This window comes from Bos indicus x Bos taurus, chromosome 11, assembly GCF_003369695.1.
Source record: "Bos indicus x Bos taurus breed Angus x Brahman F1 hybrid chromosome 11, Bos_hybrid_MaternalHap_v2.0, whole genome shotgun sequence".
Taxonomy (NCBI): Eukaryota; Metazoa; Chordata; class Mammalia; order Artiodactyla; family Bovidae; genus Bos; species Bos indicus x Bos taurus.
In genome coordinates, this window is record NC_040086.1 from 98,415,564 (window position 1) to 98,431,706 (window position 16,143).

The following is a 16,143-nucleotide window of genomic DNA, read 5'->3' on the forward strand; positions in this document are numbered from 1 at the left end:
GGCGTCCTCTCGCGCCGCCCACCCCGCCGGGCCGTCTGCTGGTGGCAGGGAGCAGGAGTGGCACGTGAACGGGGCGGGGCGGGACAGTGCGGAACGCGCGCGCCTGCGGCTGAGTTTCCGGTCGGAGGCCTTTGCCCAGAGCCCCGCGTCCCTGAGGGGCGGTGGCGGCTGCGGAGGAGGAGGAGGGGGCGGCAGCGGGGGGGAGATCCGGAAGTCAACACCATGTCGAGTCTGCACAAGAGCCGGTGAGGAGCCACCAGGGCCGACCAGCCAGGCCACTGCTGGCCATGCTGTCCCTTTTGACCTGCAGGGGTGGAGGTGGGGCGAGCGAATGTGGCTAGGAATCGGGACTTCCCCCCTCGCCGCCCCCCCACCCCTCCGCGGGCTGAAGGTTTTGGGCGCCCACTTTCCAGCCTCTTTGCTGTGGGCCTGAGCGGGGGCACGGAACGGGGACATCTCTCCTGCCCCTCGGTGCTGCCGCTTCTCTCTCTGTCTCCCCCGCACCCTGGATCCTTTCCCCTGGTGTCTTCCTCTTCTAGGGCCTTGATGCCCGATCCCAATGCACCCCCCACCCTTTTTCTCTACCTTGTTAATCCTTTGCCCCAGTAACCTCCTCTATCCAAATGCTTCCCCTTCCACGTACCCTTTTCTTACTAGAAATGCTAGAAAACGTAGATTCTCCAGTCTCTTCCCCCCACCCCCATCCCCGGGGCCAAATCCTGCAGCTTTGGCTAATTTTGCTCATTCTTCAGTTTTCCTCCAGTTTTTAAACCTTTTGTCCTTGCCTGCCCCGCAGGCTCAGAGGTCTTCTAATGGTTTTATTTTTGAGCTTGGGATGCTGGGTGCAGAGTGCACATGTCCTTGTCCACAGATCAGATTACTCCTGATTCTAAGGGTTTTTGGAGTTCAGATAGAGACAGTGTGGTTTGGACCTGGCCAGCAGGAAGTGGCCAGTAAATGCAGGCTCAGTAAATGTTAGAATGTGTCTGATTTCATGGTGCTCATTTGAGAATCTTCAGACAGGAGTATCCTATAGATTTCTGGACTTAAGAGGAAAAAGTGATCTGTAGTTCTTCAAAGCTGCCCTTTAGCCAGGGTTTTGCCTGTGTTTGGCATCTTTGTGTCCTGAGGGGTAGGGAGGAACAGGTTGGAGACTGGGGGTGTAAGGGAGCTGTGGGCTTTAGGAGGGGTCGCTAAGCCTGTCATCTTGGGGTTTGTGGGTCATTTCCCTCTGTCTCCCTCCTTCTAGGATTGCAGATTTCCAGGATGTCCTGAAGGAGCCCACAATTGCCTTGGAAAAGCTTCGGGAACTCAGTTTTAGTGGTAAGAGGCAACTCTCCATTTTCAGGGTTTTCTTGGAGCAGCCTTGTGACAAAGATGGAGGGGCAGCTAGCCAAGGCCACACCTGGCCAGTTCTGGGGACCGGGCTGCCTTTTGGGAACTTCTCCAGATTCTGTGGAGCTGAACAACCAGGTATGCCCCAGGCTTGGTTCTCAGAGCAATGGCGCCCTCAGTTAGCATGCCTGTAGGCCTTAGACTGGGCTTCCCTAGTGGCTCAGTGGTAAAGAATTCGCCTGCAGTGCAGGAGACACGAGTTTGATCCCTGGGTTGTAAAGATGCCCTGGAGGAGGAAATGGCAACCCAGTATTCATGCCTGGAGAATCACATGGATAGAAGAGCCTGGTGGGCTGCAGTCTATTGAGTTGCAAAGAGTTGGACAGGACTTTAGTGACTAAGTGCGCACTGACCGCGCACACAGACCTTAGACCAGGTGCTCATTGGCCTGTAAGTGATGCTGATTGCTTCCTGGGAGTAACTGGAGGGCAGGGGAGACTTCTTGAACAGAGGAAACGTCTTTTCTCATTCCTCAGCAGGCTTCCTGTGTTGTAGAATTTGGTTAGCTACAGAGCGGTTCCTGGTTCTCTCCATGGCTTAGAATCAAAGCCAACTCAGGCAACAGTGAACTTTGGTTCCTGGTAAAATTCTAGCCTTGAGTCACTCACTTTAAGGAGCTGAACCCCAGCAGTTTTTGACTTTCCCCTCCCCAGACTGGCTAACTTCAGCACAGAGACTCTGGCACGTCTTTAAAAATACCCCAGGGTGTTCTGGTAGCTTCTTGTGACTGCTCTGCCTTTGTAACTTTGTCAGCAAGGATGCTTGAGTTGCCCTCTGCATCCCCATGCAGATTCTGAGGTGAGGACACTAGCTGCTGTTCACAGTACTAGGGAGACTGTAGCAACAGCTGCTTTAGCGAGCGTCCTGACAGTATTTCAGAAGTTCGTCTTTCCATTCAGGAGTGATATTTAGGCCCTGAAGATCTTGAGGGGGTTCTGGGATCTGTGCTGAGCTAAAGAATCTGCCAGGCCCCAGGGGAGGCAGTCTGCGGCAGTGGTTACAAGCTGGGTTCTAGAGTCAGACCTGTGTTGGAGTCCTTGATTTCTCTGTCTTTATAGATGAATTTCTTTATCTGTAAGATGGGGACAATGATGCTGATCTTCGTTACTTACTAGGGATTAAGTGAAGTTTTAAGTCTGTAAAACACAAAACCCTGAGCGTTCAGAGCTTAGTTTATATTCCACAGATACTTACAGAATACCTGCCCTGGGCTAGGTACTGGAACAGTAAGATTTGGTCTTCATCTTTCTAGGGCTTTCCCCAGTATTAGGAGTTACAGATGTTAAATAAATACATAAATTATATCATACATTCCCATTTACGAGGGATGCCATGAAGGAGATGTGGATTGTTTATGTCAAGGGCTCTGACTTTATTTGGGGAGAAGTGGTCTGGTTGGTCAAGGCTACTCTGAGGAAGAAATATCAAAGATCAGAAGCTGTCATCCTCAAAAGAATATTCCGGACGGGAGTCACAGAGAGAGAGGACATAGGATTAGCGTCGTCTAGCAGTCTTTCTGGCAGCGAACAATTCTTGAAGAAGCACTTCTTGCCCATTCCACTCCCTGCCGACTAGCTCCAAGGTGGAGGGCTGGGGGGTTCTGGGACTCTGCGGGGGCATGACCTTTGCCTGCTGTGTCCACAGGCATCCCCTGTGAGGGCGGACTGCGATGCCTCTGCTGGAAGGTGGGTGTGCCTGGGGTGGGGCTTCTGCTCTGCTGAGAGTCCCTGGGTTCCTGCATGGGCTGTCCCCACCCCTGGCTCCTTCTTCCTATTTTCTGCCTTTCCTTGCTCGTCCCAAGAAGCTTTTCTGGGGAGTTCTGGAATTTCTGTTTCTCTTGGCATCCCCTCCGGGATCCCCCTGGGGATGGAATGCTTTGTAATGCCCGCAAAGCCCTCTGCTTCCTGGTCCAGACAGCTCAGTGGAAGCGATGCTGATTGGGACAGTAAAAGGCTATGCTTTGCCTAAAGCTTTTCACTGAGGTGGGAGCAGAAGCCCAGTGTCCTGCTTTCCAACCCCTTTGAGCACAAGGTTTTATCATCGTTTGGGAGAGTCTTTGGGAGGGAATGCACTAGAAAGGGCTGCTTCAGGATACAGGATGAGGAAGCCAGTGGGGAGAAGAGGGGAGGCTACCCCCAGCCCATGCCTGCGTTCCTGGGTTTTACCCAGCCCATCCTGCCTTCTTGGGGCTTTATCAGACATTTTCCTTGAGGCCTATCAGCCTCCGTCTCCTTCCGGGGTTGGGCTGGGGGAGTTGCCAGAGCTTTGCTTTTCTCTCTCTGTGTGCAGATTCTCTTGAACTACCTCCCCTTGGAGAGAGCCTCATGGACCTCCATCCTGGCCAAGCAGAGGTGAGACCCTGACACAGGGAGATGGCAGGAGGGCCTTTGTATTGGGCAGAGCAGGTGGTGTGAGTCCAACCCACTTCCTGTTGCTGCACTGCTCTGGACTCATCCCTCTCTCCCCTCCTCTCCTCCAGGGAGCTGTATTCTCAGTTCCTGAGGGAAATGATCATCCAGCCTGGCATCGCCAAGGCCAACATGGGTGTGTCCAGGGAGGATGTGACCTTTGAGGACCATGTGAGTAGGGGGCTGCAGTGAGGACCAAGGCTACAGAGTGGGGCCGGGGAGAGGTGTGGGCTTTGGGGTGGGCGAGGTCCCTCAGCCCAGAGGCCAGGTGCTGCTGATCCTACTCCCGTTTACCGCCCCCCCGGCCCCCGACCTCAGCACCTCGTTTCTGCATTTGGCATCTCAGCTGCCAAAGGCTGTTGAGTCTCCGTGCTCTCCCCAGGCTCCAGGCCCAGTCAGGACCACAGTCGATAACTGGGATCCAGGAGTGCTGTGTGTGCAGCACTGAGCCTCGTCCTCCGCACGTTGGCCCCTCAGCCCCCTTCCTCCAGGAAGCTTCTGTGATACTGTAGTTGAAGGGAGTCAAAGCAGGGCCGGGGTGAGGATAAACTGCGTTTCTGCAGCCCAGAGGAAGCCTTGTTCTGTCTGCAAATACCCAACTCCTCCCTGGTGCTTCACAGTAGGGAAGTGGAGATGGATTGGACCCAGCCTGATCGTCCAAGGTCTGGAATTGGCAACTCAGAATATTGATGAATTAGATTCAGAGAGACCTAACGATGCAATATTCATTTATTCAGCAAGCGTTTAGTGAGCACCTGTTATATGCAGCATTCTGGAGCCATGGACAGGGAAGGGCAGAGTCCCTGCCCAGCAGGGAAGTGCTCAGAGCCGACCTCGGGGCTTGCCTGCGGGATGTGGATGAGGGTGGAGGTTTGGGAGGCCGCAGAAGGGCCTATGCTGCCGCTCAACTATCTCGCAGGCCGTCTCAGCCGTAGCGGCGTCTCTGCTGGGAATGCTGGTTCGGGGCTACTGCTCAGGCCCCCAAGACTGGGGTCTGCCCCTGGGGTCCTAGCTGGCCGAGGATAGCGCGGCTCATTTTCCCCCACAGCCTCTGAACCCCAACCCTGACAGCCGGTGGAACACGTACTTCAGGGACAACGAGGTGCTGCTGCAGATCGACAAAGATGTCCGGTGAGCAGGGCGCTGGGGCGGGGAGCCAGCCCTGTGGCTTCTGGGGGTTTTCTGCCGCTTCTGCCCTTTCCCAGCCCAGCCCAGCCCAGCCCCACAGGGAGGTGTCTGAGAAACTGCTGGGGAGTTGTCCCTGTAGCTGAGTCCAGGCCATAGGCACAGCAAGCCTGGCGAGGTGCAGCGGTGTGGGGCGCTGGTGGTGGCCTGAGTGCCCAGCTCTCCTCGCCCTGCCTTAGTGTCACTTGCAGCCCAGGCACCTGTGGATTCATCTGCTCCTTCCTTCACCAACTTCTGAGGCCCTCCTATGTGACAGGCTCAGTGCCAGGCTGGGGCGTTGAGCATGGAATAGACAGACAGGGTCTCTCTCCTTAAGGAGCTTAGAAGCTGAGGGGGAAGATGTGAAGACAAGACGTTCAACAAAATGGATCTTCCGTGTCACTAACACTTGTGGTGACTGCTCTGAAGGCAGAGTTCAGGGTGCTTCAGGGCAGTTGGGACGTCTCGCCTGAGGAAGCAGCTGAGATTCTGAGGAGCCTGGGGGAGTGGGGGAAGGGAGGGCTGTGGTACCTCCCAGGGGAGGCCCTGAGAGCCTTCAGAGCTGGGCCGTCCAAGGAGCGGTGCGAAGGCCAGTGTGCCTGAGGCCCAACTGGAGGCAGGCGGGGGTCAGACCTTGGACTTAATTCTAGGGACACGGGGCGGTCTCCCAAAGGCTTTAAGCAGAGGAGTGACAGGGTCAGAAAGTGATTGCGAGCTATACCGTGCGCGCGCTGTTCCTCTTGGTAGGGACGTGTGGCCACCGGGGTGGGCATGGCAGCAGGTGACTCCCACGTGGCTGGGTGAGGAACCGGGGGCCTGTCTGCAGTGGCCCAGTGGTCAGAGCTTGGGTTCTAGAGTCTGTCCGTCCTCCTCCCTTTCTGCCCCCGCTGCTTGTCAGCGGTGTTACCAGCCCTTCGCTACCCGGGGCTGCTCCTCCCCTGTGCTTACTGTGCCCAGGCCTGCCTCCCTGCCCCCGCCAGACAGCCCCCGTGGGACCCCAGCCCGGGGTGCTCAGCCAGGGGGGACAGTGGGTCTCTTGCCTCCTTCCTTCTCAGGCTGGCGTTGGGGAGCCTCTACCCACGAGGTGTTTCATCGCCCCGTTTTAAGAAGGAACCACATCTTGAACCCAGATCTGGGCAGACAGGTTCTTAGCCTGGCAGTGACTGTAGTGCGTTGTTCAGTGTTCCTGGAGGGCGGGTTTGCAGAGAGCTTCAGCTGAGAAGTCTGTGTGTGCGCCGCCATACATACACTTTAAAAACTTTCACATTCTAGAGACCGTCTCCCCATGTGATTGTTTCTCTGTCTCCCCAGCTGTGTGGTATTCCATTGTACAATTTATAACTTAATGAAACCTCTATTACCATTTTTAGCCACAGTACAAACAGTTCATACTCTTGTACGTATTATCTTTTCGACATGGAAAGTTGTTCGTGGTTTAAGAGAAGAGTTAGACTGTAAGTTTCTAAGGACACTTAAAAATATATGTGTGTGTGTCTATTTGTAAGCATCCATACGATGTATGGGTGTGTACACATATACGATGACTGCATTGCTTTTGAAGTACAATGCTACTAACTTACACACACACAAAAGGCTTTGGGGAGGCTGGGACACCTGGCAGCAGAGGGCCGAGGAGACACCTCAAACCCTCTAGCTGAGGAACGGTCCTCTCCTGTTTCCCCTTGCAGGAGGTTGTGTCCAGACATATCCTTCTTCCAGAGGGCCACCGAGTACCCCTGCCTCCTCATCCTGGATCCTCAGAATGAATTCGAGACCCTTCGTAAGCGGGTGGAGCAGACGACCCTGAAATCCCAGACGGTGGCTCGGAACCGGAGCGGCGTCACAAATGTGAGAGGCAACCTGAGGGCCTCGGGGGCTCCCCGTGACAGCCTTTTCCTTCCTGCTTCCTCGGGACTAGTGGCCACGGGCCATTGGGCCCCGACCATCCGCCCTGACTGTTACCCAGAGCAGCTTTGGTCCTGCCCCATCCCTTTCCAGGCTCTTGCTGAAAATCAGATTCGAAGGCTGGTGTCACGGTGCCCGGGGGTGGGGGGTGCCCTGCTGTGCAGTGCTGGTCTGTGGTGGAGGCGGCGCTTGGAAAAGGAACTTCAAGTGTGATGAAGTGCAGTGGGAACAGTGATGGGCAGGGACCTGACCTGGTCTGGGCATCAGGGTGGACTTTGCTGATGAAGTGACATTTAAGCTGAGGCTCAAAGGATGAAAAGGAAAGGGCCTTCCAGGGGGAGAGGAGGGCATGTGTGGAGAGAGCAGGGTGTGTTCAAGGGAAAGAGGAGTCCAGCCTGAGCTGGGTAGGGGAGAGGGCGAGGGAAGGGTGGCCCGAGTATGCTGGAGAAGTGAGTGATGGTGAGGCCACACGGGCCTTTGTCCCGAGGGCTGGGGACCCCTGCAGCATTCCTGGAGCAGGGATATAAGACTGCCTTTGTCGAAGATTGCCGTGGACACTGTGAGGATGTTGATGGGAGAGGCGGGAATGGAGGTGGAGAGGCCTCCTGGTGCTGTGGTTGGTAGGGCGGGGCCTGGGGTAGAGAGGGAGCGATGTGAGACGTCAGAGAAAGGAAGGGTGGGTCTTGTGCTGGCTAAGTTATGCTGCGTGTTGGAACCTCAGGCTTCGAGCAGACTTAGGTAATTCTGAGAAGCTGCTTATTGCTAAAAGGTATATTGTCTTATTCCTTAACGCCTACTGCTTTTCGTGCCTGGAGCTTTGACTTATTCCTCAAAATTTTTCACTGTCCTCCAGCAATGGAAAAATCTTCTGTAACTCCCAGCAAGCTAGAGACAGGTACTGTAGCAGCTCCACTTGCCCGCCCCCCACCACCACCCGGGTGGAATGACCAATCAGGGCTTTGTTTCCTGGAGACCAGCCGTCTTTCCTCCCAGGAGTGACTGGGAAGTTCTGGTTGATCCACTGGTTCCACCTGCCCACAACAGAGCTGGGTGCGTCAGGAGGTGCCAAGCGCTTGGCTTAATGACCGCGTAGCTGCCTGAGTTGGTGGTCGTCCTGCTTGGCTACTGATGTTCTGTCTGCCTGGAAAGATAAGGACCTGGCTTCTGTCATTGCTTTCAGTACAATAATTGATGGCTGAGAACTGAGGACTAGGTTTAGACCTAGTCCTGGTGGGAGAACCAGACCACACGCTCCATCCCTAGGCCTCTGGGTCCAGGGGCTGGGCGGTTTGAGTTAAAGCTGGCTGGCTGTCTGACGCTGCGCAAGTAACACCAGACTTGCCTTCCTGGGCCTTTGTTTCTTCTTCTGTTTACTGGGCGTAATCATTTCCGCCCTGTCTGGCTTTTAAATTGCCAGGAGGGTGAACTAAGGTCATGGCTGTGCAGATTGTGGGAAAGCAGTGGGCACTCTCTGAGGCCTGGGCCTCGGGTTCTAGAGCCAGCCTGGGTCCAAGTCCAGTGGCACCACTCAATGCGAGACGTCTGATGGGTGGCCCAGCGTCTCTGAACCTGTGTCCTCATCTGGAAACTAATGTGGAAAGAATCTTCTAGGCTGTTTTGGGCATTAAACAGGAAGGCTTGTAGGGCTTTGTCTTGCCCATAAAACCCTCTTGGTAAATGTTAGTGATATATGCGTCTTAGTGTGTGCACATGTGCACACATGTGTACGTGTATAGATGTGTATATATACTGGAAAAGGACGCTTAATGTTCTCAAAACCCTAGGCTTCCACGACAGCATTATACTCTGTCCCTGTGGGGATGTGCCTGTGACCTTCATACAGGTAACCCCAGGCACTTGAACTTTTACAAAACTCCCAAGGGATCCTGACATTGGGGTCCTCTGCTCTATTGTGTGAGTTTTTACCGAGATCATCTCTTCATTCATCTCCCAACTTTTTCTTAGGAAGATTTTGAAATATTCAGAAAAGTTGAAAGAAGAGTACAGCACACACCCTTACACTTTCCACCTAAATGCACCAGGTGTTAAGCTTTTGCCGTGTTTGTGTGTGTGTTACATAGAGAGGAAACTTGCAGATGTCCTGACCCCTTACCCCTCAGTCGTTCAGCAGGCATCCCCTGAGAATCAGGACATCCTCCTCCTCACCACTGTCACATCTGCCAGTGTTACCCATAATCCTTAATAACAGCTCACATCCAATCTTGGTTCGGGTGTCCTCTAGTTGTATCAAGATTTTTTTTTTTTGGCCACCCTGTATGGTCTGTGGGATCTTAGTTCCTTGACCAGGAATTGAACCTGAGCCCACACAGTGAAAGTAAGGAGTCTTGTCCAGTGGCCCGCCGGGGAACTCCCTGTACCAAGACCGTTTTTGTCATTTTGAATCCTAACCAGCACCAAGTTAGGGTTTATGCGTTGCACTGGTATGTTGAGTTTCTTTAGTCACTGCAGCTGGAGCAGGCCTCCACTCCCCCCACCCCCGACAGCATTTGACTTCAAGAATCTTTACCTGTTGTCTATTTTTGACATATTTTGAATTTTTTTTTTAATTGAACTATAACTTACATACAAGAAAAGCACAAACCTTAGGTATACAACTAGATGAACATTTTCTCATGTATAAACCTACATTAACTGTCAGCCAGATCAGGACATGGAACACTTCCATCATCCAGAAAGTTCTTCCATGCCCCTCTCCAGTCGGTACCCCTTCTCTCAGAGGTAAGCACTGTTCTGACTTTTATCACTAAATTATTAGATTTCAGTCCCTCTGGCTTGTGGAATGTTGCCCATTGTGGATTTATCTGCTCGTTCCCGGTGGCGCTGGACACATCCCTCTCCACCCTGGGTTGCCCAAGAATGGAGGTTAAGTTTCGGCTCGCTGTCCGTCATGCCTCCAGCCTTCTTACTGAGCCCCTGCCCTTGTCCCCTAGATGAGCTCCCCACAAAAGAACTCGGCACCCTCCATGAACGAGTACGTGGTGCTGCCCAACGGCTGTGAAGCCCACTGGGAGGTGGTGGAGCGGATCCTGTTCATCTACGCCAAGCTCAACCCCGGCATCGCTTACGTGCAGGGCATGAACGAGATCGTGGGGCCCCTCTACTACACCTTTGCCACCGACCCCAACAGCGAGTGGAGAGGTAAACAGGTGGGCTCCTGGCCGCTCACGCTCGTTGTTGCTGCCTCCTGGAGAAACGGACCAAGGAAAGCTGGACTGATGGGCTTTATCAAGCTCTTGTGCCACTCACTTCCCTGTTCTGGGGTCTCCATTCTCTCTGTCAGATAAGGGGGTTGGCCTAAATCATGTCTGAGATCTTTTCTGGCTTGAACTTTCTAGAATGTTAGATGTTTACTGATCTCTTTAAAACATATATTTATATATATATATATATATATATATATTTATCTGGCTGTACCAGGTCTTAGTTGCAGCACGTGGATCTCTTAGTTGTGGCACGTGGGATCTAGTTCCCTGAACAGGAATCGAACCTGGGCCCGCTGCATTGGGAGCCTGGAGTCTTAGCCACCGGACCACCAGGGAAGCTGCCCCCCGTCGGGTTACTGATCTATTCATATTTGTAACTGAATTTCTGTTAGAGGAGATGACTAGAGATTTCTGTCTCCTGTATAGACAGGAAGCTGAAAGGAAGGATTTAAATAATGATTTTTAAAATGTCAGCAGAACATGGAATCAACTACACAGTCAGTGTGCAGTGCCGTCAGAGTTGTGAGAAGAAAGAGGCGGGATTCCCTGTTGGTCCAATGGCTAGGGCGCCTTGCTTTCACTGCGGAGGGCGCTGGCTAAGATTCCGCAAGCTGTTTGGCATGGCCAAAATAAAAATTATGTCTGGTCTGGGGCTGGAGAGTGGGGTGTGGAGAGTAGTCACAAACAGAGGAGGTACAGAGGGACGCAGCCTGACCAGGGCGGGCTGACTTGGTGGAGGCTCAGAGCTGAGGGTGAGCTCTCACATAATTGAGAGGTGGGGTGTGTTGCGAGCCAGCTGGTCCTCTCACAGCTGCCCTGACCCTGCCTGTCTCTCCCAGAGCATGCTGAGGCAGATACCTTTTTCTGCTTCACCAACCTCATGGCTGAGATCCGGGACAACTTCATCAAGAGCCTTGATGACTCCCAGTGTGGCATCACCTACAAGATGGAAAAGGTGTACTCCACCCTGAAGGATAAGGACATGGAACTCTACCTGAAACTGGTGAGGACCCCCAGGGCCACACAGGTTAGGGCAGACAGGAAGCGGGAGAGGACAGCAGGCCCCTGAGCGCCCCAGCCAGCCCCAGGGTGGGGACTGGCCTGAGTCTGAGGATTAGAAGTGACTGCTGTTGCCAGGGGGTCATGACGCAGGTGCTGAGGGGCGGCGGGGAGGTGGGGAAGCTGGTGGGTGGAGCCTGGCAGGCTGAGGATGAGGGAGGTGGGTATGGTGCCCTGTGTGCCAGGCATGATGCAGGGCATTTACCGTATGCTTTGAGTTCAGCCTGTTAAGAGTCCTCCCAGAAGGGAAGCATGAACTTCATTTTTAAAAATTATTGGAGCGACTTCCCTGGTAGTCCAGTGGCTAAGACTGTGCTCCCAGTGCAGGGGACACAGGTTCAATCCCTGGTCAAGGAACTAGATCTCACATACTGCACCTAAGACCCAGGTGGCCTCCCCAAAAAAATACTATTGGGAGTGGCATTTCATGTTTATTTCAGGGAATTCTTCAGTAAAAAGAATATTTATTTATAAACAGGAACAGTTTTGTGAACAAGAAAATATACATAACCATATCTTTTCAACCAAGTGTGGAATTACAGCTTGTTGTTTTATAACAGGCTTTTCAGTCAGTAGTATCCACTGTGGCCGACCAGAGGGCTTGTCCCCATTGGGAATAATTGCCTTGTGCAGTTGTTGTATGGAGTAAATAAGTGAGATATTTAACGTATTAAGCACAAGGCCTGGCTTGTAGTAAGTGCCCAATAATGGTTTCTCTGTCCATAAATCCACAGTGACAGTCTGTGTAGTGTATTAAAAGAATTTGAGCCATCATTTATAAATCTAAAGTGCTTATATATAAAAGTCTGGGTTTTTGGCTTCCCTCAAAAAAAATCATACGACCTGACAGCGTCGGCTGGCAGCAAGCAGCAGTCGGCCGTTTCACGGAGCGAGGCTCTCTGGTGCCATCCCCGCCTCGGTGTGCCTGGAGCTCATACCGAGCCTGCTGCTTAATCTGAATTCACGCCTCCTGAGCTGCATGGTGGTCCGTGGCCACTAGCCAACACACGTTCTCGCACCTACCGCACCCCTTTGTCTCCCCAGCAAGAGCAGAACATCAAGCCCCAGTTCTTTGCCTTCCGCTGGCTGACCCTGCTGCTGTCCCAGGAGTTCGTGCTGCCTGACGTCATCCGGATCTGGGACTCCCTCTTCGCCGACAGCAACCGCTTTGACTTCCTCCTCCTGGTCTGCTGTGCCATGCTCATGTGAGTGTGGCCGTAGGAGGGGTTGGGGGCGGGGGGCTGCTGTCAAGAGCTAGACTGAGCCTCTGGGATTCTCAGGGGAGCATCAGTCCAAACTCGCTGCAGGTGGTGCGGCAGGAGCAGGACGAGGCCCAGTGGGCCTGCTCTCAGAGTAGTTGAGGGGCCCAGCGCTTTTTGTTGCTTGTTTTTCCTAGACTGATTCGGGAGCAGTTGCTGGAAGGGGACTTTACCGTAAACATGAGGCTCCTGCAGGTAATGGAGTTTGAGGGGACGTGCCCAGTCTTCAGCCATGAGGCAGACACTTGGCGGCCACCCATGCTAGCCGCTGTGACAGGCCGCCTTGGGACCAGGAAGCGGTGGCAGGGCTTGAGAGTCCAGACCCCCGAGGAGCAGATCTAGGTTTGGATCTGGGTTGAATCCGGCTTTGCCACTGACCTTGAGTGTGGCCTTGTGGTGTGGCCAGTGACTTGGCTTCTCTGAACCATGCACTATGCATAAGTAAGTCATAGCTGAGACACAGCCTTATTACCCAGTATGTGGTAGTAATGCCGATTGGTAATGGCTCTCGGCCTGGGGAAGAAACATGGGGGCCTTAGTGGTTAAGAACATGGGCTCAGGAGTCCATTTTGGCCTCACATCTTTATTCTCCTGCGCTAGTCATGTCACCTAAGCCCAGTGGCAGCCTCTCTGAGCCTTAACTGCTTTGCCAACGCCTGGCCTGGGGTTGGTATTCAATAACTTCACTGACTCGATCTGTAAAACAGGCAAATTTGCATAACCCCTCATGGGGCTGTTGAGGTGACTCAGTGAGCTAATGCATGGACAGTGTCCGGCCCTGGTCCAGGCTCATGCATGGAGCTCAGGGCTCGATGGCAGGAGATGGCGGGAGGTGAGGCAGGTAGTCCTGGTCCTAGGGAAGGGGCTGAGACCTTTTGGGGTGACTGGTTGGGTTGGTTAAGTCAATGCTGCAGTGCGTGTAGCAATAGCTCCCTGCAGGGACTGGACAGACGGGGGGTGTCTGGTATCCTGTGGTCCCCAGCCTTTAGCCCAGGGTCCAGCAGGGTGCCAGGTCCACTGCAGTGGTGCAGGACAGGCTGACTTCAGAGGCATATTACTGTTGGCCTTTCCCCCACACAGGATTACCCTATCACAGACGTCTGCCAGGTCCTTCAGAAAGCCAAGGAACTCCAAGACTCACAGTAGCCTGGCGGCAAAAGACCCACGTTTGGAAGAGAAACCCCTGCTGACCCCGGTGCCCTGGCTTCTGGAACATGCAGAAGCCTGTGGGGTCCCATCCAGAGGGGCTGATGCCAGACTGGCGAGCTCCAGGCCTCGCCCTGGCCTCCCGTCAGGGGCCTGCTGTGCCCTGCTTTTTCCTGACCACTGAGCCCGGGCTCCTCCCCACCCTTCAGCCCTGGACCTTCTGCCCAGGCCACGAGCAAGGCAGGGGCTCTTGAGGTGGTTTCCCAGGGCTGGGGCAGACTGGGGGCCCCTCCCTGCCTCTGCTCTGCCCCTCCCTCCCTGCCCTCCTGCTCCGTCTTCTGAGCTCTGGTCAGGGAGGTGCTCGGCAAATGGGCCAGAAACCGCTTCTTCTGGAGGTTGGTGCTTCCTGGGCTTCTCCATGGGGAAGGTGACACTGTGAAGGAGCTAAGAGGCTGCCAGGCCCAGGTCACACCTTCTGTCCCTTTCCCACTGAGTGTGTGTGCGCGCGTGTGTATGTGTGTACTTGTGGGTTGCTGTGTGTGTCTTATTCCCCCTGGCGTGAGCTGCTCCTCCAGTCTGTGTGTGTGTGTGTGTGTCCGTGTGTATCCGTGTGTACGGAGGAAGGTGATCTCCCTCTAGTCTCTGTTTCTTTGTCTTGTCACCTCTCTGCCTCCGTCTCCCTTTCTCTCCCTCAGGCTCTTTCACGGAGGGTGTGTGGCTCTCATCTTTCTGCCGCTATCTCCATTGCTGTCCGTTTGCCCTTTTCTCTTAGGTTGCCTTATCTCCAGCCCCTCGCCTCCCCTCTCCTCAACGTTGGCTCGGAACCCTGGAGACAGAATGAAGAGTTTGGCTCAGCAGAGCTCTCTCAGCCTTGGCCTTTGCAGCCTGTTCCCATCCCCCAGCACTGGGCACCCAGGGCCCCCAGCCCACAGTGCCTCACTCGAGGGACCTGAACCTGTGCCCCACCATGGAATTCTTGGAAACCCCAAGCTGCTGAGAGCAGTTGGCCCGTGAAGAGCCAGCTCCCTCCTGCCCAGGGAGGGAGGAGAGGGAGAGCTGAGTCTTCCAGAGGTTTCCTCAAAGGTCCTCTCCCAAAGGAAAAAAAGCATTAAGGTTGGGATCCAGGTGCTCCGGAGGTGTAGTCATTCCCCTGGCTTCCAGGTGCCGGCCCAGGACAGGCGGGTCTCTGTAAGGGCAAGTGGGGCCAAAGGGAGCCTCTCGGGGGCGGGCGGGGCTGAGCTCAAAGGCTTGGGTCCTGTCCAGGCCTGGAGTGCTGCGTCTCCCCACTCTCAGGAGAGCTGAAGGCGGTGCTGGCCCTTCTCTGGTCTTGTGCTCTGACGGATCTGAGGCAGGTGCATCTGGAGTAGAACAGCTGGCTCCTCCCACCCTGGGCCTGTTCTGACCAGGACCCTCCCTCCTTCTGCGAGGAGGCAGGGGGTTTACATCTGGAAGTCTGGATGATTAGCTCCTCTTCATCTCCCCAGACCGGCCAGCAGGAACCCCCAAAGCCTCCCTGAGTCTGACAGCCAGGACGTGGGGCTGAGGGCCGGGAACAGCTTCCCCCAGGCAGCTCCTGCCAGGCTGTCCCGTGGATGCTTCACTTGCCTTTTTCCTCCTCTCCCAGAACAGTATTTGGGAGATTTTACTACTTATTCAGACTCCTGGTTATTTATTGCAGATTGGCAAGTGCTTGTTTGGGGGATGAAGGGTAGGGCTCAGAAAGTGGAAATATGGTCTTCCTGACCTTTCAGGTCCTTCAGCATCCTCTTCTCCCTGCCTCTGGGACCTTCCTGGTTTTCCAGGAGATCCTGGCTGGAAGGGCTCTGAGCTCTGTAATAGAGCTGGGTCTAAGGGGAACTGGTGTGTAAAGACCCTGGCATGGGGCAGAAACACACTGCTTGCCAGCAGCCTGGTCATCCTCTTCCCAGAACTTGTTGGCTGGTAGTTCACTCCCAGCTGGATCCCTTCAGAGCCTGAGTCTTGGGCCACAGTCTGGGACCCAGCAGACACTGCCCAGGACCCTGATGCATTCTCTCTCACCTGTCCCTCTGCCCTCCCTCCTGGACCATACTACTTGAATCACTGCATCTGATTCGCCTCATTGGCAGGCCTGGGTCCAGTGCCCTCTCCTTGGCCTTGTAAGAAAGGTCAAAAGAGCACAGGGACCATACCCAGGTTAGACCGAGCTCCCCCAGTGGGAGGACCTGCCGTTGGCAATTCCCCCCTGCCCCACCCCAGACTCTCAAGGGAGGCCCCAAGAGCCAGAGACTCCCAGGCTTCCTACTTGGAAGCTCCCCCAGGACTTTGGACATGTACAGAATGAGCTGAATGAATTCAGGTCTCACTTCGAGGGTCAGAATGTTAGTCTGCTTTTGTTTTTTCATGTTTTGTTCTTTGAATCAATGCTGTTGATGACAAGTTGTCTTTAATAAATTGTGTTCTTTGCAGTAGGCCTTGTATCTGTGATGGGCTGAAACCTTTGAGACCTCAGAGCAGGAAAAATAAACGAGCAGAAAGTCAGGAGGTTCTTAGAGTGGTTAAAGGAAAAGGCTAGGAATTTGTCCAAAGTGCCTGTTCAACTCT

The 16,143-nt window shown here is 54.1% G+C and overlaps 1 protein-coding gene across 1 annotated transcript; it reads left to right on the top strand.

The window, feature by feature from the left end:
* The first annotated feature begins 34 nt into the window (after positions 1-34).
* On the top strand, positions 35-16,010 carry TBC1D13 (TBC1 domain family member 13). Its single transcript, XM_027556487.1, has 12 exons — positions 35-245; positions 1,250-1,323; positions 3,040-3,080; positions 3,685-3,746; positions 3,875-3,974; positions 4,852-4,934; positions 6,656-6,815; positions 9,824-10,031; positions 10,936-11,099; positions 12,200-12,360; positions 12,552-12,609; positions 13,495-16,010. Exons 1-12 carry the CDS (start codon positions 223-225, stop codon positions 13,558-13,560), a joined length of 1,200 nt encoding a protein of 399 aa, XP_027412288.1. The 5' UTR covers positions 35-222; the 3' UTR covers positions 13,561-16,010.
* Positions 16,011-16,143: the final 133 nt, after the last annotated feature.